This window comes from Mustela nivalis, assembly GCF_964662115.1.
Source record: "Mustela nivalis genome assembly, chromosome: 10".
NCBI lineage: Eukaryota > Metazoa > Chordata > Mammalia > Carnivora > Mustelidae > Mustela > Mustela nivalis.
The window spans coordinates 26,034,089-26,053,199 of NC_139029.1; the positions used below are offsets into that span (position 1 = coordinate 26,034,089).

Sequence of the window (19,111 nt, forward strand, 5' to 3'; positions counted from 1 at the left end):
TGCTCCCCTATCCTTAGGTGAACAAGTCAAGACAGGAAACCCCAGGAGTTATTAAACAAGTACAGGACATAAAGACCACAGATGTCCAGTCTGGACCATTAGAAATTCTCAAAGGGCAGTTTGTGGAGAAGCAGTTGAGATGAGGGATTGCCAAGAGGGCAAAGCGGCTTGTCCCCATGGTGCTTTGGTGAACAGAATCTGATGCTTTACACACTAGCCCTAGAACGGTGTGTAGTTTGTACAACTGTGGACCGAATTAAGATCAGAGACCTGTTCGCATGAAGTAAAACCATGTGTCCTACCCCACTGTGAGGAACCAGGAGGTGAGAGGGCCGACACCGAACGTATCTCTCTCACAGACACCCGGGCTCTTTCACCTCCGGGGAGGAGTCCCAGCAGGAGCCGTCGTCGCAGTGGGCTCTGGGGCCTGATTCATGAGTACCTCGCTGAAGGTGATGGCTCAGTGTTTGGGGCACAGGCCTCTGGGTCTGGAGGCAACTCTCCAATCCTGTTAGCAAGGTCAAGGCTTGGCTTGCCCTATGACAGCTAGACCCGTATGGGGAAAAAGTGATCCAGAGCTGAAGACCCAACTTCGCTTTCTCCAAAGAGTGCTTTCTTTCCAGAGCCTAAAACAGAAACCACTGGCTCCTTGGCCATCTTTCGCACTGCTTTTCTTATCCTCAGTGATCAATTCCAACCCTCTTCTTCTCCCCCTCCAAAAAGCATCTCAGAAAGCAAGAGGGGAGAAATAGCTGGTCCTCCTTCCCAGCTCTTTTGCGTGACAAAGGCTGCCAGCCTAGGGCCCTGTTCAGAAGGCTGGGGTATGGGTGCATTAACCCTCACCTTGGACCTTAGGCTACCAATCAAAGAGCTATAACCCCAGGTACCATTTGTGTAAATTCTCCTCACCTGCACTGAACCCAAACCACTTGGGGAGTTAATGTGATCGATTCACCAGAGCAGAGAGGCCAGGAGGGGCAACTGCAGGGGCCTTTCTCTCTTTAGACACAGGGGGCTCCCCTGGGAGGGAAGAGGCCTGAAAACAATGCTTCTGAGCATAAGACAGGCACTGACCTAAGAACAAGCACCCAATCTGGAGGGCAAACCCTGCCTTTAGGCATTGAGTTTTATTGAAATGCTACATACATATTAAAACATCTTTATATACATTTTTCCCATTACAAGATTACAAATATACACGTTCAAGGTCAGCATCTTGTATATTAGAAACAACTGTAGAAAACCTATGCCCTAACTCCAGCAATTAAATTGGTGTTCCCCATCTGCCTGTAACAAACTGGCACAATTCATCCAATTTCTTAAGTCCGCCATATTCACATGGAATGTTTTTCCAAAGTAGCAGTGACACTCAGTTTTGAGAGGGATGAAAAAAATCTATCTAGAATTCTGAGAGCCTCATGATTGTTCAGGGAAAATTGGGAGTGGGGAACCATTCTCTTCAACAATATTTTGATTATAAACTTGATAGTGGTTTTCTCTCTAAATAGCGATGAAGTGTTGTCCTCTGGTTAGAGCAATGTAATAAACAAACCCCGTTGTGTGCAATAAATAATGGTTATATGTCTTTTTGCCAGGATGAGAAGGGAGGTCATTGAGCAACACTGTTCCATGTTGAGAATGTAGCTCCTGGAGGAGAGAGCTCTCTCTGTCCCATGGGGTAATGTGGACAGACACCGGGTGTGTGCAACCCTTTATCTTCATCCTCATAATCCAGAAAATAAGGGTCAACATCTTTCTGACTTAAGGTACCGATTTGCATCCTTACCATAAGGAAAGCATAAGTTAATTGGCAAGTTGAGGCTGCCTTGGGAAGAGGCATATGGGAAATGGAAGGGGCAAGATAAATATAACAGCCCATCAGCGGGTTCCAAGGTCCTCCAAGAAGTTCTCTTTTACTGAGTCCAGGTCACTGTGGGGTACATCTTAGGGTGTGAAGGATTCCTTCTGGTATCAACATTCCCTGTTTTCTGGAATTTTCTGTAATGCCACACTTTTTCCTCCTCCTCCTCCTCCTCCAACCACCCATTTCACAAAGAGCTATCAACCTAAGAGTCTGCTAGGCTAAAATGCCAAATACACAATGGAGGAAGTGAGCCTTCACCCAAGCAGCCATGGGTTAATGTTGTAAACACTGCAGAATTAAGATTAGTGGCCAACCCAGGAAATAATATTAGGAAAGGAAAAAGATGTCCAGAGTGATGCAGTGGAAAGAATTGGAATCTCTGTCTGTAATCTTAATGTGCTGATTACAAAGGAGGGTGGGGAGTGGAGATCATCTATGTGAGCATCAATTCCAATTCCAATCTTCAGCACCAGGAACTTCTCAAAGCAGTCTCAGCAAAGGTGCCAGCACCCTTGATGATGTTAGCTTTCCAAGTATCTGAAGATGCTTTGCTTCAATCCTGAAGTGCTATCGTCTGTTTTGAGGCGCTTAGGTGAAGGGGATGTCATTAAAGATGGAGTTCTTCTCCTTACCTAGAGAGCACAGAAAGAGTCAGGACCAGCTCAAGACCCTCATACAAGTCCTTAGCTTCCGTTAGCTCTTAAGGAATGCAGAGTTAAATCATGGATGTTTAGGAAAAAGAGAAATATAAACTTTCCGGGAAAGTTTCAAAGCTGATGACCTACTGCGGGTAGCAGTCTTCTTCTATTTCATTGGGGGGTACAAGATTAACACCACAGTGTAAGCCTTTAAGCCAGAAATACCTATATTTTTTTACTTAAAAATCAATCATCCATCAATCTCGCTCTGGACAGCCACCAAATCAGTTCTCAAATTCCCTACCTGAGCCTTAGACGATTCCTTCGCTGCCTCAGCCTTGGTAGGAGAAAGTGTATGGAAGACAAAGTTTCTTAAATTTCGAGGTGCACTGGGGTTCAGGTCAGAGAGGGCAGCCAGTTTCTGAAGCACAGCTTTGGGCTGGTTTAGCAGTGAGCCTGTCTTCGGCTAAAGAGAGGAGTCAGTTGGCATCAGATCCCAAGTGCCAAGGGAAGAACAAGAAGCCAGTCCCTCCCTGCCTCCCCCTTGTCTTGAGGGGACATATTCCTACCCCACTCAAGTAGAAAAGAAAGAGCAGACTCCTTTGAACATCTACTTCCATTTCCTGCAGCCACCTCCCTCTGCTAATGACAGAGTACTCCCTTAGCCTGATCTTGGCCTGTAGAACCTTGCAGGTCATGAACTCCCCAACCAACCTGGTGGGCACTTTCCGGACTGATGGATTCAAAAGGATTTCTGAGTAAAGATTTTGGTTCTTGCATAACCACAGTGCGATTGGCTGAAAAGACAAGACAGAGAGGCTTGTTCTGGGCAAAGCTGATAGAATTACCTTTAAATCTAAACAAGTAAAGAAGCCTGTAACTAGACCAGTAAACTAAAGCTTAAGAACTTAGATTATTTTATAACAGTGACTTGAAACTATAATAAGGAGCAGCAGGAAGACAGACAACCAACTTGAACATTGATAAATAGCTGAGAGTAATAAGCAAAAACAAGCATGGTAAGAGTATAGAATAGTGTTTTAGAGCCTCATTCTGGAATTAGATATATCTGGGTTCAAAGTCCACCTCTAACACAATCCTGGGCAACTAAATAAAGAAGGCAGAATTCTTACTCTGAGAGGCCTTAGAAGATGAAGTCAGACCAGCTACATATACTCACAAGTATAATGTCCACAGCCCAATAGTCTAAGATCCAAGAACACTATCCTTTCCCATCTTGGAAGGCCTCTTTAAGACAATGTTAGACACAGGCCCATGCCTAAGCCACAAGAGTCCCGAAGGCTGGAGTCACTTTAAGGCTCCAGCACAAACAATCCAGGGGGCTGGAACCTGAGGACGGACAGTAGCTCACCATTTTTCTGTAGTGCTTTGGCTGTAACCTTCTTGGCTAGCATCATAAACTGACTGTCTTCCCCAATGTCTTCTTCTTCAGCTGCAATTTTTCCCTGTTGTGCCTGAAAATAAAAATCAGTGTTAACAGAAGTCTACCCTGCCGCCAAATAGATAGCAGAGCCTGGACTGGGAAGCTAAGGTACCTGGGATATCATTTGCTTTCCTTTTTGCAACCTTTGTTGCTGTAGACAAAAAAAAAATCGGTACTGGACAAACATGAATTGAACTGCTCATGGTCATCTTCTCAAAGCGCAAAAGAAAACTGGATTAAAAGGGACAGCGATAAGTTGCCCAAGGTTTTGAGACTATCCTGACAAGTGAGGTGAGTAGGTCCTCTCTTATTCATAAACTAGGGACAGAACAGAGGACTTTTTTGTTTTAAGATTTTATTTATTTATTTGACAGATCACAAGTAGGCAGAAAGGTAAGCAGAGAGAGAGGCGGGGGAAGCAGACCCCCCGCCGAGCACGAAGTCAGAAGTGGGGCTCAATCCCAGGACCCTGGGATCATGACCTGAGCTGAAGGCAGAGGCTTTAACCCACTGAGCTACCCAGGCACCCCAGAACAGAGGACTTCCAAGCGGATTTTCTACCTGGTCCCGAAGCCACTGCTCTCGTTCAATTCGCTCCTTCCTCCAACGGGCTTCTGTCTCGTCAAGCTGCTCTTCGATCTGATCATCATCAGAGTCTCTGTGGAACAAGTCCATCTGGGAAGCATCATCTAAAGCAAAGAGTCAAGGTTGTCAGCATTCTCCTAGGAGAAGGTGCCCGGACAGACACAAGGTACTCATTGTTCCTCATACATCGACACAACCTTTCCCCACTCACTAACACAAAGTCATGATGACAGCCAGGTCTGTTGCAGTTTGGATTTCCACTTGCCATCTCAAACTGGACAAACACGGTCGCTGTACCGTTTGTTTCTGAAAGCAATGACCAAGATACCTATGTTTTTCCATCGGAATTTCCTCATTCGGCCAGGACCATCACTATGCAGATCCCCATCAGCGAGGTACCTCTCTTGGTATAAACGTAGCTGTCGCTTATCATCATCCAACATCGTTTTCCTACAGGAAAATTACAGTGTTCAAGACCAGGACCACTCTGGCTGGTCGTAGAAACATCCCATCACACAAAAGGGCTTGTCGGGATACTGACATGTGTATTTTCTTGATCTGATTCTGCAGCTCCTCATCAGAAGGAAGCACTTCATCAATTTCCTCCTGCTCATATTCGTCCAGCTCTTCCCCATCATACTCATCTTCACTTCCCACGTCACTCCCTGATACCTCTGCCTCATCCTCCAGGTATTTCTTCAATCTCCTAGAAAAGAATTGTGAAGATCAGAAATGCAACAAACATACACAGACTAGGGATGAAGTGAGAAAAGCAGAACATAGAGCCACTTAAATTTTAATAATACATTTTGAAGATAAAGTCTGTCATTTAATACATACTGGATGCCAATAACTGCGCTTTCCAGGCATCACGGCATTACTTAAGGGGAGGACTATTATTCCCTTCAGTTTACAGTTGAATGAATTGAGACCAAGAGAGTAAATAATTTACCCAAAGTCACACAGCTAGGAAGTAACAGAGCCTGGATTCAATGAGATTCTTTAAAGCCAGAACGCCCGATCTCCTTTATACATTTGGGACATACCCGCTGGCAGGTTCAGATTATTCTGTTCTGTATTTAAGCTCACCAGTGTTGGGAGACAGGTTAGAGATTGTACGGTACAGGAACAAAATAGCCTGGGATCCCTTACAGCTACATCTTGACCCCCAAGTTAGAGGCCATGACTGAGGCTCAGAGTTACTGGTAAGTAAAACCACTATTAGTTAGTTTTTATGACCTCAGTTCCTACTGAGATCACTCTGTGTTCAAAGTCCTGTCATCTATGGCCATGAGTGGCAGAAGTCTAATGGCTTTCGGAAGGCTGATTTTTATCAAAGACTTATGTTATTTTTTTTTTTAAAGATTTTATTTATATATTTATTTTTCAGAGAGAGAGAGGGAGGGAGAACACAAGCAGGCAGAGCAGCAGGCAGAGGTAGAGAGAGAAGCAGGCTCCCTGCTGAGCAAGGAGCCCAATGTGGGACTCAATCCCAGGACCCTGGGATCATGACCTGAGCCGAAGGCAGCAGCTTAACCAACTGAGCCACCCAGGTGTCCCAGACTTATGTTACTTTTTTAAAGCTGAATTCCTCTAAATCTCAGGGTTCCTGGGGAATTCCTTCGAGGGCTATCAGCTGAGTTCTTTGATCTTCCCATTTACCCACTTGGAGCTGCTCAACTTTTAGCTGTCATTCTTCCTAAGATTTCATTTGGACAGAGGACTCTGCTGTTAAATAAGGTTTAAGAACAACCACCGTAGAAAAATCTATAGATGACCCAAACTTGCAAGAGATAGTTAATTTTTTAAAAGATTTTATTTATTTGACAGACAGAGAGAGATCACAAGTAAACAGAGAGGCAGACAGAGAGAGAGGGGGAAGCAGGCTCACCACTGAGCAGAGAAGCCCCATACGGGACTCGATCCCAGGACCCCGAGACCACAACCGGAGCTGAAGGCAGAGGCTTAAGCCACTGAGCCACTCAGGTGCCCAAGAGTTAATTTGACAAGTGACAAATTAAAGCTCCAAAGTGATCTTAATAGAATGGAATGATGGGTTAGAGACAATAATATAGAGCTAGTAGGAATCAATATGATATCCTATATGTGAATTCCAAAAGTCATTCATGTACAATATAATACTGAATACCTATTAAAATGGTCTTTATAAAACTGTCACATCACAGGAAAATGCTTATGGATATCCCAAGTGAGAAAGAAGCAAGACGCAAAAGTGAACATACAAAAAAAAAAAAAAAAGCACAGATCTCAACTATATGAAAATATATGCATAAAAATGGTTATGGAGCAAGCTACCATCCACACATTCATTAAATATTTGAATGATGAGCACAGATAAGCTTTTAATTTTGGCTTCCTATCTTCTTTTAAATATTCTAAAATAAATGGTTTACTTTCATGAGCAGAAAAAAACAAAAAATAACCCAAAAATGAACAGGAGGTCATTTGCCCAAGACCAGGATGAGGAAAACCTGAAATGACAGTAATTCATAGGAAAAAAGACCCTAGTCCTAGACAAGGAAGTTTCATCGTCTACTAAATCCTCAGGATCTACAGTGACTCTGCTCTTAGGATTGTTGGTTACTATGTAAGGCATATGCGCCCAGAACAAGGATGTGGTTATACTGCTACCTTCAGCTGGAGTCTGACCACACCTGAGGATAAAGAGAATATCCAGGACAAGAGGAGTCGGCAAGCAACGTTATATGAGAAATAGCTGAAGGAACTAGAGATATTTAGTATAGAACTCACTTAAAGAGTACATACCATCTTTGAACACTCAAGAGATAGCATGAGAATAGGGTTTATTTCATCTGTGTTAGCCACAAAAAGCAACAGAACCAGCAGACTTAGGTAAAACAATAGCAAGCTACAACTTAACCATTAGGAGAACTTTCTCTAGCAGTGGAAGGAATGGTCCTAACACCTACATTTGCCTTCTCAGCTTCTCAGACTGCTTCAGGAGCTCTTCCTCATCACCATCTTCATGGTCTTCCAGTGCCAAATCTTCATTATCAGAGTTACTGCGTTCGTCCTGAAAAAATGCAGAGTATCACACATGGGGTTAGCGGAACAAAACATGTTCTGCTTAACTTTGTTCTGCCTAACTTTAGTCCTCAACTAAAACAGGATTTATAAACTTCTGCCCAAACATCTCATTCTAGGAAATGGCTTCGGATAATATGCCAAACTCAGAATTCTCAACAATTCAGACTAGGAAAAAGACAAACAGCCGCAACACCTGGAAATCGGTTAGGATTACTCTGTTCCCTTCCAACTCACCTCATCACTATCAAACTCATTATCATTTGGGACAAGCCGAAAGTCTCCAAATTCCTCCTCTTCACCTTCTTCTTCCCTAAGGTGCAAAACAAAGAAATCAATAAGTAAGTTGTTGAAAGCAAACTATAGGGATTCAGTCAACTTAGAAACTGAAAGTATTTTATTGCCACCAACAATCTCTTCAAGAAACAGGAAACAAGATGCCTTGCTTTTAAAAATTTTTTTGTTTAATTATGATAAAATACACATAAGGCGCCTCATCTCAGCTGCCCTGCCCGAGACCCCCTGAGTGCTAACCCTATTCTCCAACTCGATCCCAATTCTGCTCCAAGAAGATGAAAGAAACTCTCATGAACCAGGAAAAACTTGCGAAACGGCAAAGCACAAGTGCGCGTTGGTGGGAAAGGAACTGCTTGCTGAGAGAAGGTGGTTTATAGAATGGCTATAGCAGATGATAAAAAACTTCGGTTCTCCTTAGAGAAGTTAGGGATAAACAATTATCTCTGGTACTGAATGAATGTTCACCAAGAAGAGCAGTGACCCGCTCTAACAAACCCAAAGTTCAGGCATCACTGGCGGTGAACACTTCCACCATTCCAGGCCATGCTGAGACAAAGCAGCTGACAGAAACAATACCGGCTGTCTTAAACCAGCTTGGTGCAGACAGTCTGACTAGTTTAAGACTGGCTGAAACTCTGTCCACACAACCTGTGAATGGAAAAGCCCCACTTGCTACCAGAGGGGATGATGATGATGAAGTTTTAGTTCTTGTGGAGAATTTGGATGAAGCTTCCAAGAATAAAGCAAATGGAATGGAGTCAACTTCTCAAGAAGATAAAACCTGAAGAAGTTACTAGGAGCTGCTATTTTATATTATAACAGCTTTTTAAAAATTTTGTTCATGGATCTGATGAAATTTAGATCTCTAATATTTTTGAGCCCAAGCCCCTTGGACACTGAAGCTCTTTTCAGATTTTGCTTATGTACAATTCATTCTTTGGAGTGAATTAAGCTGAAGAAGTCTGGGAACAAAGTTTGAAGCAATGTTAATTTAATAAAGTTCTTTGCCTAGGACACAAACAAACAAACAAAATACATGTATCACAAGCACAACGCCCCATGCAGTGTCCAGCGTGGGATTTGATCTCAAGACCCTGAGATCATGACCCAAGCTGAAATCAGGAGTCGGACGCTTAACTGACTGAGCCACCCAGGTGCCCCTAAACTCTCTACGCTTTAAACAACAGGTTCCCCCTCTTCCCTCCCCTCAGCTCCTGGCAACTACCCTTGTACTTTCTGTCTCTAGGAATTTGACTACTCTCAGTATCTCATGTAAGTGGAATCCTACAGCACTTGTATTTTGGGGACTGGCTTATTTCACCTAGCATAATGTCCTCAAGGTTCATCCCTGTTGTCACATGTGTCAGAATTTCCTTTCTTTTTAAGGCTGAATAATCGTGTGTGTGTCCACCACATTTTGTTTCGTCACTTGAGATGTGCCCACCTTTTGATCATCATGAGTAATGCTAGGATGAATATGGGTGTACAAACATCTGAGACCTTGTTTTTACTTCTTTTGTGAATATATTTGAAAGTGGAATTGCTGGATCATATTCTATTTTTAATTTTTTGAGACACTGCCATTCTGACTTCCACAGAAGCTTCCACATTTCACATTTCCCACCATCAGTGGATAAGGGTTCTAATTGCTCCATATCCTTGCAAACACTTATTATTTTATGGGCTTTTTTTTTCTCTTTATAGTCGCCATCCTAATCGGTGTGAGGTGGTATCTTATTGTGGTTTTGATTTGTATTTCCCTAATTATTAGTGTTGAACACTTCCATGTGCTTATTCTTGCCCTCCACCCCCCTTTTTTTTTTTAAAGATTTTTTAATTTATTTGACAGAGAGAGATTACAAGTAGGCAGAGAGGCAGGAGAGAGGAAGGGAAGCAGGCTCCCTGCCGAGCAGAGAGCCCGACGCGGGACTCGATCCCAGGACTCTGAGATCATGACCTGAGCTGAAGGCAGCGGCTTAACCCACTGAGCCACCCAGGCGCCCTGCCCTCCCCACTTTTTAAAGAGAAATGTGTTTAATGGTAAAGCTTGGCACACGTTTAGTACCAGCCATGGCCTTAAATTGAAGCAGCAGGGACAGGTAGGTGACCCCCATGAAGGCTCACATGCCAAAGAGAATGAGGAAGGCGACCATCACACAGAAGAGCCCCTTGTCCTCAGACAGGGCAAAGCCCAGAATGGTACAGAAGAGCTGCCCCTTGAGAAGGGTTCCTAGCACAGCCAATGATTAAAGCTGTCACTGTTCCAGAGCCAGCCCCTGAACCAGCCCCACTAACCGTGGCAGCCTCAGCACCAATAAACGTGGCTGCTGTGGCAATGTCCCAGGAGACAACGCTGGTTCTGGAACTTGGTCAGGGCTCCCGTAGTGGGGAGTTGCTCTAGGAGGCTGTTTAAATGGGATCCTGGCCTACTCAAGGAGGCAGACACAGACCTGCCTGGAGCCCTGGCACAACAGTAGATCAGAGCCAAAGAAATGAGCAATGCCCGGTCATCTGCACTCTCTGCCTCCCAGCTTTAGCTCTAAATTTCTATTCTTGCCCTTTTCAACTTTTTCCAAGATTTTATTTATTGGGGTGCCTATGTGGCTCAGTGGCTTAAGCATCTGCTTTCAGCTCAGGTCATGATCCCAGAGTCCTGGGATTGAGCCCCACATCCGGCTCCCCACTCAGCAGGGAATCTGCTTCTATTCTTCCCCCTACTTATGCCTTGTCTCTCGATTTTTCTCTTTTTCAAATAAACAAATAAATAAAATATTAAAAAAAAAAAAAAAGACTTTACTTGAGAGAGAGAGAAAGCACCAATGGGAGGAGTGGTGGAGAGAGAGGGAGAGGGAGAAGCAGACTCCCTGCTCAGGATGAAGCCTGACTCAGGGCCTGACACCAGGCTTAGTCCCAGGACCCTGAGATCACAACCTGAGCCCAAGGCGGAGGCTTAATTGACTGAGTCAAACAGGCACTCCGTATTCTTGCTTTCTTTAACCCTGTTCTCCACCAACTAAAGGAAAGTATTTTAATTTCCTTACTTTGCAAATAAGACTCAAATGTACTGTAAGACTCTCAGGATAAGAAGTGCCTAAGATGGTTCCTTATTGCTGACCTCACGATTTTATCTGAAGTCTGGGCCTTCCTCCATTCCCTCCAGTCACTGAGACTCACCTGTCTGTGGGAAAAGAACCTGAGCAAAGAGCAAGTGCTTCTTCCATGGGATCCCCCAAGCTGCTCTCCTTCTCCTGTTTATTTAACTCTGATGGAGCCAGAGTAGAGGCGTCTATACCACAACAAAGAAAAAGATTTGTCATCAAGAAATAACAGCTCTGTCTTCTTTCCCCAGCTCAATACAGTTCTAAGGTAAGCTTGCCAAAAAGAGCTCACCATCCATTCATTCAACAAATCCTTATTTGGTGCTTACTATGTGCCAGGCACCAGGGATATGGTAGTGAACAAAACAAAAATCCCAGCTCTCAGAGAACTGACATTCTAGCATCGGGAAGGAAGAAACACGCAGGTGGAAATAAGTAGGCATTGATATGAAATTAACTATACACCAACTCTCTTCTAAGCTTTGCATGCATATTAACCATAAATGAGAAATCACATGGGTTAAGTTAAGAAATCATCGAAGCTTAAGTTGACATTTTATCACGTTAAGAAAGTAAGGGCTCCAAATGTCAGGAAGCTAAGAATTCAAACCACCCACAAGAATCCGTCACAGCCCTGCCTTCTGTGAATTTCTCACCCAAGGGTAACAGGCTTCTCTTCAAGGACACTGACTAAAGATATTTACTATGGTGAGCCTGATCTCTTGGCTATTTACCCTGAGAAGTGAATTTTCCTGAACAAAGATTCAGAAGTTCTTCTAGGTTCTCTTTCTTGTCGTTCTTCCTGGGCAGAGATTTTTCAGTCTGAGATGGGAACTTTCCAGTACACAGATCCAACAGCTCATCCATGTCCGCATCCATGGCATTCTCATCCATACTGGCCAATGGCAACCCTGGCTTCAGAGCTTGGTACTGATTCCTGTGGTTTCTAACATTTAAGAACCTACAAGCACAATAAAGAATATAAGACATTCTCTAGGGGAAACAACAAAGTAGTGAGTAAAAAATTTTGAAGAGGATTTTTTTTTAAGAAGGTGGGGGAGGGGTTAACTGAGAAGGAAAAAGAGAATCTTAGGCAGGCTTCATGCCCAGCGCAGAGCTCAAGGCAGGCTTCGAGCTCATGACCCCGATATCATGACCTGAGCCAAAATCAAGAGTCAGATGTTTAACTGAATGAGCCACCCAGGCATACTGTGGGTAAAAAAATTTCATGTTTCTTTTCTTTTCTTTTTTTAAGATTTTATTTATTTATCTGTCAGAGAGAGAGAGCACAAGCAGGGGTAGCTGCAGAGAGAGGGAGAAGTACCCTCTCCGCTGAGTTAAGGAGCCCAATGTGGAAATCAATCCCAGGACCCTTGGATCATGACCTGAGCCGAAGGCAGATACTTAACCAGCTGAACCACCTAGGTGTCCCCAAAATTTGATGTTTCTAAAACTAATCTTAAAAGCTGAATTCCAGGGGCACCTGGGTGGCTCAGGTCATGAGCTCAGGGTCCTAGGATCAAGCCCTGTGCCAGTGTCCCTGCTCAGCAGGGAGCTTGCTTCTCCCTCTCCCTCTGCCCCTCCTCCTGCTTGTGTTCTCTCTCATTCTCTCTCAAATAAATCAATAAAATCTTAAAAAAAAAAAAAAATCTGGATCCCAAACCAGAAGACAAAGGATTCAAACTGCAGCCCTGTGATAATCTAAAGAGGGAGGGAGTTTAGTAAGAGAATAAATGCTATTAGAAAGGTAAAGGGGTAAAGGATAATTTTAAGTTTCAGACAGTGCCAGAGTAGAACTTGGTGCTATGTCCATGTAATGTGCCACAGCTCTGTCCATCCTCAATCCCACACTTCAATCCTAACACAGCAGGACAGATAATTTGATGCCCTTACAAGAGCTGTGCTTTTCAAGGAAAGCAGAGCTCGAAGGATCAGAATGCCAGCAAGGACTATTTACGTTTTATTTTCTGGAGAGCTTTTGTTCAAACTTGCAGAATGTAATACTAATGGTCTGTACACCTTCTCTTTCTCAGAAGAGAAAGCACAGATGGAGCAACAGACGCTCACTTTATTTTTAAACAAAATTAAGCAGTACCCAGTACCATTCCACCCACAGAAACATAAAACTACCTACCCATCTGCATCCAACAGTTGGCTCTGAGTGTCATCTTCTAAACAGAACTGGAAGTCTCCGGCTCCTAGGAAAAGTGTCTTGGGCTCTGGGGAGGCGTTATACAGATCCTGGGAATCCTCTATGGGAAGTGAAGGCTCAGACAGCTTTCCTGAACTCTGGCACCAAAACAAAACCAAACAAAAACAAAACATTTTATAATTGTCATTCACTGTCATGACAACAACAGAAGTTGCTATTTGCAGGATTTTATCTACTCTCAGGCAATTGCAGTTGAGGAGGACAATGCATAGCCAAGAGAAGAATAAAGAAAAAACGTCTTCAAGAAAGTAAGAACATTGGATGAGGCTTGTTTTTAATACACAAAGGGGGTGGTTTCTTTAAACTGAACATACATAATGTGGTGGGAGTTGCTTGGCTTGGACACAATTTAGCAGTGTGGCAAGTAAAAGGGGGAGGAGATTAGAAAACCATTACCATCTTACCTTAGAAGCTGAGCTGACCAAACTGGCTCGAAATAGCCCAGGGGAAGGAGATCTGAATCCTCCTGGTGTAGCGAAAAAACTGGTCCCGCGTCCTGTCTGTCTGTTGCAAGGCTGATAGGATGGAATCGTGGAGCCAATCAGCTCAAAACTACTATTGTGGCTGCTCTCCTTTGTTAGCAATGAACATGAATCATCTTCATCTAAAGAAAGAGAAATAACTTAAGGGCATGGGTCCAGAAATAAGGGGGATCTGTTTAGGAAAAAGAATTGAGAATGAAACTGTCAGGTAACATTCATAGGCAAACCTCTCAAGTTATAAGTTCTAAAGCATGAAGGTGAAGGTGAATTATGGTACTAAAATAGCATTATACAGTCGGGGTTTGTCACTAAGCTAAGTGACACCTGAAAGTTCCCATCTTTCTCTCACTCTGCCTAACACCTATCATCACTCTCCCTGTTATCCAATCACGTGTTGATCTTTTTATCTACATAGGACAGAAATGTTTCATGGTTCATTTAATCAACACATACTGCTAAGGACTTATTATATGTCCACAGTCACCTGAAAGGAAACTGAATGTAAGCTTTCAAAAACAGAACGAAGAAAAATCTTAATTTACAAAGTCCTTTTAGAAAAATTTTCTAACTCATAAATGCTTTTCATTGCCACAGGGAAGACTGAGAAAAGTCTACTAGAGTCAAAAAAATGGAATTTTATGGAATTGTAGTCCTTAAGTACCAAAGCTAGAGGAGCTAAGAAAAATCAAGTTCTGTGTAAGAGTCATTACTTACCCAGTTTGCTAGACCTTTTGCCTGAGATTTCATCTGTTTCTGATTTTTCTTCACTAGGAAAGTAACTATAAAATAAGAAAGTAAATTGTTTGTTTCTCTGCTTTTGTTTTTTTTTTTACATCTATTTGTTTTAGAAAGAGAGGAAAAAAAAAAAGAGAGCTGAGTGCACACGGATAAGGGGAGAGGCAGAGGGAGAGGAAGAGAGACAGAATCCCAAGCAGACTCCCCACTGAGCCTGGAGTAAGACGCAAGTCTCCATCCCATGACCCATGAGTTCATGCCTCAGTAGAAATCAAGAGTCGGACACTTAACCGACTGAGCCACCCAGGCGCCCCAAGTTTTTGCTTCTTATGAGAGGGCAAACCCAAGGGAATCTTATCTTTCACTAGAGAGAATTACTTACCCCATCTTGGAAGAGTTGTCCTTAAATAGAAGTAAGGTAGAATCGGATGACAGAGGCTTGGGGACAGACAGAAGTCCAACTGATTTCCCAATGTCACTACTGCCGTCACTGTTGTCTTTATCTATTTCTTTCTCGTCTTTGGTTTCTATTTCTTCACTACCGAGAAGGAATTCTGCAATCTTCACCAATCACGCCACCCAAAAACAAAAAGAGTCAGAAAATTCAAAAGCAAATATGCTGTTGGCCAAATATATGGCTGCTTGGTTACAGGTCACATCTTAGATCTGAAAAGGTAAATCTGAAGGAAGCTCGGTCTAACCATTAGCAGTAACATAACTTTCCGACACCTCTAGAGCTCTTTTATACTTATTTTACCGTTTATCTTCCCCAAATTGCTATAAGACTGTGAAAGACCGGGTTATCATTTTATTGAAGCAATAAGAGGCTAAATAATTAGCCTGAGACTGAAGGACAACTAGTGGCCTCAGACCAAAAACAGACTGTGACATGCTGCCTAGTTCGGCCTTTGCTTTCCTTCTTTCTTTTTTCCTTACGCAAGGATAAATATGAGCCAACTCTCACAATGACTGCAGAGTTCCAGCAAGGGAGCTTTTCTTTTTAATTATGTATGTATGTATGTATGTATTTCCTTTGGTGGCTTTTTTCTTTTTCTCAGAACCCAAAACCCTATCATCATCTGTCTTACCTAGCCAGAAACAAGGGCAAGAGGCCCTTCTAAAAATACCCAGTGAAGAAAGAAAGAAACTCAGGAAGGTCTCAGCTTGCCTGAGAACTTATTCCAGACCTCCACCTGACCAAGGTTAAGACCGCTGTTCATCCTAAATAGAGAAAACTATGTAAACAACAAGATAAAAGCAACTATGAATACAAAGCTGTTTCCATTTTAGCCTTATGTTCAACAAGCAGACTAACAGGTAGAAGCCAAGGCTAAGGGCCCTGTGAACAGCAGGTAGTCAAAGGTGTTGAGAGAACTGAATGCACTAGGACTTCAGTACCTCTGAGCTAGTTACATCACCTCTGCCCTTAAAATCTCTTACACAATTGAACATGCTTACTCTGCTCTGATTCAAATCTGATTTTCTCTTTCTCTTATCCATCCTGACCAAGTAACAAAATTAAATAATTTTCAGAACCTCCTGATTGCCTTCTTCCTCCACTTCTTGCTCTAAATCTTCCTCTTCTTGCTCTAAATCTCTCTCTTCCTCCTCTTCTCCATCTTCCTCTGATTCGTCCGTCATTTCTTCCTCCTCTTCCTCTTCTTCAAATCCATCTTCATTATCTAACTTAAATAATGCTTGCCGCTTTTGGCGCTCCTCGAGCCTACGGAGTTTCATCGCTTCCTGTAGTTTGGCTTTCAGCACCTGAAGCTTTTCACCTGAACAGAGATAAGGAGAAACACTTCAGACAGAAAGACCAACTACCCACTGTAATCACGGAAGCATGTATTTCAGGCAACTCCAGAAGCATTCTAGTCACATCCCCAAAGGAAAATCAGAGACTTTAGTAATCTCGGCTTTTGTTACCTTAACAAATAAGGAGTATAAAGAACTAAAATGTAAAAGAGAACTTTCACAGTGATGTTCTACACCCTGGAATAATATACCACATAGAGATTATAAAGTTATTAAAGAGCAAAAACACGGTGGAAGAGCAGGACTCTGGCTCTGGCTCAGAAACCATGAAGGACAACACTGCTAATATTAAGGAAAAAAAGAAACAACTCAAGAGTAAAATGGGCAGGGGTGCCGGGGTGGCTAAGTGGATTAAAGCCTCTGCCTTCGGCTCTGGTGATGATCCCAGGGTCCTGGGATTGAGCCCTGCATCGGGCTCTCTGCTCAGCAGAGAGCATGCTTCCTCCTCTCTCTCTGCCTGCTTCTCTGCCTACTTGTGATCTCTGTCAAATAAATAAATAAAATCTTAAAAAAAAAAAAAAAGAGTAAAATGGGCAAAGGGTATATTCAAAGAAAAAAATGAACATATGTGGTTAATAAACAAAAGTGATGCTTAATCTCATTTCTTTTTTTTAAAGACGTGGGACTTGAACTCACAACCCCAAGACCAAGAGTTGTATGCTCCATCACCTGAGGCAGTGAGGCACCCCTCCCCTCATTTCTAATTAAAGTGATACAAATCAAAATAATTTGTCAAAATAACTTGACATATTTGGCAAAAATTAGAAGGTTTGATAATATCTCTTATTAACAAGAGGATACAGGAACTCTTACACACTGTGACTCCGTGTGTAAATTGGTACAACTATATTTTTTTTAAGATTTTATTTTTATTTATTTGACACATAGAGAGAGATCACAAGTAGGCAGAGAGGCAGGCTGAGGGAGAGGGGGAAGCAGGCTCCCCACTGAGCAGAGAGCCCAACTCGGGACTTGATCCCAGGACCCTGAGATCATGAACCAAGCCGAAGGCAGAGGCCTAACCCACTGAGCCACCCAGGCACCCTAAAGATTTTATTTATTTATTTGAACCAAAGAGAGAGAAAGCACTACAAGTGGGAGTAGCAGAGGGGAGGTAGAAACAGACTCCTGGTTAAGCAGAGAGTGAGACATGGGACTCGATCCCAGGACCCTGAGATCATGACCAGAGGCAAAGGCAGATGCTTAACTGACTAAGCCACCCAGGTGCCCTTGGTACAACTATTTTGAAGGACAATGGGATGATACATATCAAAATTTGACTCAATAATTCCACGGAGTAAGGAATTCTGCATCCAGGTACACCAATATACACCTGATAATGGAGTTCAACACTGTATAAAATGCCAAGAACTAGAATAAACAAGATATTCATTAACAGGAGTATAGTTAAATCATGTTATAGTTGCACAATAGAATATTATGCAGCTGTTAAAAAACACTTTAAAAGCGGGTGCCTGGGTGGCTCAGTGGGTTAAAGCCTCTGCCTTCAGCTGAGGTCATGATCCCAGGGTACTGAGATAGAGCCCTTCATCGGGCTCCCTATTCACAGGAAGCCTGCTTCTCCTTCTCCCACTCTTGTTTTAACATTGTTAAAACAAAAAAGCAGATAAGAAATCAGAATGCAGGGGCACCAGGGTGGCTCAGTCGTTAAGGGTCTGCCTTCGGCTCTGGTCATGATCCCAGTATCCTGGGATCAAGCCCTGCATCGGGCTCTCTGCTCAGCTAGAAGCTTCCCCGCCTCTCTCTGCCTGCCTCCCTGCCTACTTGTAATCTCTGTCAAATAAATAAATAAATAAATCTGGGGGAAAAAAAAAACTTCAAAAGCAATAAAATGTGTATTTGAGCTCTGAAGTTACAAGGTCTGGATTAAGCTGCTGGTTCTACTACTCACAGGCTGTGTAAACTTGAGCAAGTGGCTTAAATGCTTTGTATATCAGTTTCTTCATATATAAAATAAAGACATGATGTATTTACAGTAAAGTACCTAAAGCAGTGCCTGGCATAGAGTAAGTATCCAATGACTATCTGTCTCTTTCTCTCTCACACACAATGGTATACATATACATTATGAATTTTCTTCCTAGAACACACAAAAAACTGTGAACAGCTACCTTTAGGAAGAATAACTTTGCATTTCATACATTTTCCTCAGTGTCTTAATTTTTTTCTTTGTGTCATATTAATTGTATTTTCAAAGTAGAAGTGGGGACTACAAACATTGTTAAAACAAAAAAGCAGATAAGAAATAAGAATGCAGGGGCACCAGGGTAGTTCAGTCAGTCGTTAAGGGTCTGCCTTCGGCTCTGGTCATGATCCCAGTGTCCTGGGATCAAGCCCTGCATGCCCTGCATCAGACTCCCTGTTCACGGGAAACCTGCTTCTCCCTTTCCCACTCCCCCTGCTTGTGTTCCTGCTCTCCCTTTCTCTCTCGCTACATCAAATAAATTTTTAAAATCTTAAAAAAAAAAAATTAAAAAAAAAAATATCCGAATGCATGGTCTGATCATCCTATTGTTTCTAAAAACATATACATGGAAAGAGAGATTAAAAGGATACACAATAGGGATGCTTGGGTGGCTCAGGCGGTTAAGGGATGGACTCTTGATTTCAGTTGAGTTCATGAACTCAGGGTTGTGAGATCAAGCCCTGGGCTCAGGAGAATGTCTGCTTGAGATTCTCTCTCCCAATCTCTCTCTCTTTCTCTGTCCCTCCCCCAACTCATGCTCATACTCTCTCTACAATAAACAAATTAAAAAATAAAGGATACAATATAGTTATAAGTGTCTCTGATAGAGGATCATAGAAGCTTTGTCTTTATTCTTTGTGTTTTCTACATGAATATTTATAGTTTTTT

At 42.7% G+C, this 19,111-nt stretch overlaps 1 protein-coding gene and 1 pseudogene across 2 annotated transcripts in view; one reads left to right on the top strand and one right to left on the bottom strand.

Annotated features, from left to right (window-relative positions):
• Positions 1 to 1,094: 1,094 nt before the first annotated feature.
• The window catches only part of CLSPN (claspin), a 32,386-nt gene continuing 14,369 nt past the window's right edge, over positions 1,095 to 19,111 (bottom strand). Inside the window, exons 10-25 of the mRNA XM_082686841.1 lie at positions 15,958 to 16,199; positions 14,804 to 14,982; positions 14,401 to 14,465; positions 13,609 to 13,808; positions 13,127 to 13,281; positions 11,727 to 11,953; positions 11,069 to 11,180; positions 7,835 to 7,910; positions 7,483 to 7,586; positions 5,073 to 5,237; positions 4,860 to 4,981; positions 4,508 to 4,635; positions 3,875 to 3,977; positions 3,217 to 3,299; positions 2,807 to 2,968; positions 1,095 to 2,496 (exon numbers count right to left, since the gene is read on the bottom strand). Coding sequence (XP_082542967.1) covers positions 2,386 to 2,496; positions 2,807 to 2,968; positions 3,217 to 3,299; positions 3,875 to 3,977; positions 4,508 to 4,635; positions 4,860 to 4,981; positions 5,073 to 5,237; positions 7,483 to 7,586; positions 7,835 to 7,910; positions 11,069 to 11,180; positions 11,727 to 11,953; positions 13,127 to 13,281; positions 13,609 to 13,808; positions 14,401 to 14,465; positions 14,804 to 14,982; positions 15,958 to 16,199 — 2,234 coding nt within the window. The 3' untranslated portion in view covers positions 1,095 to 2,385. The remainder of the gene's footprint in view (positions 2,497 to 2,806; positions 2,969 to 3,216; positions 3,300 to 3,874; positions 3,978 to 4,507; positions 4,636 to 4,859; positions 4,982 to 5,072; positions 5,238 to 7,482; positions 7,587 to 7,834; positions 7,911 to 11,068; positions 11,181 to 11,726; positions 11,954 to 13,126; positions 13,282 to 13,608; positions 13,809 to 14,400; positions 14,466 to 14,803; positions 14,983 to 15,957; positions 16,200 to 19,111) is intronic.
• LOC309842575 (transcription factor BTF3 pseudogene) lies at positions 8,109 to 8,813 on the top strand (annotated as a pseudogene). The gene has a single exon. The product of its transcript is annotated as a transcription factor BTF3 pseudogene (transcript).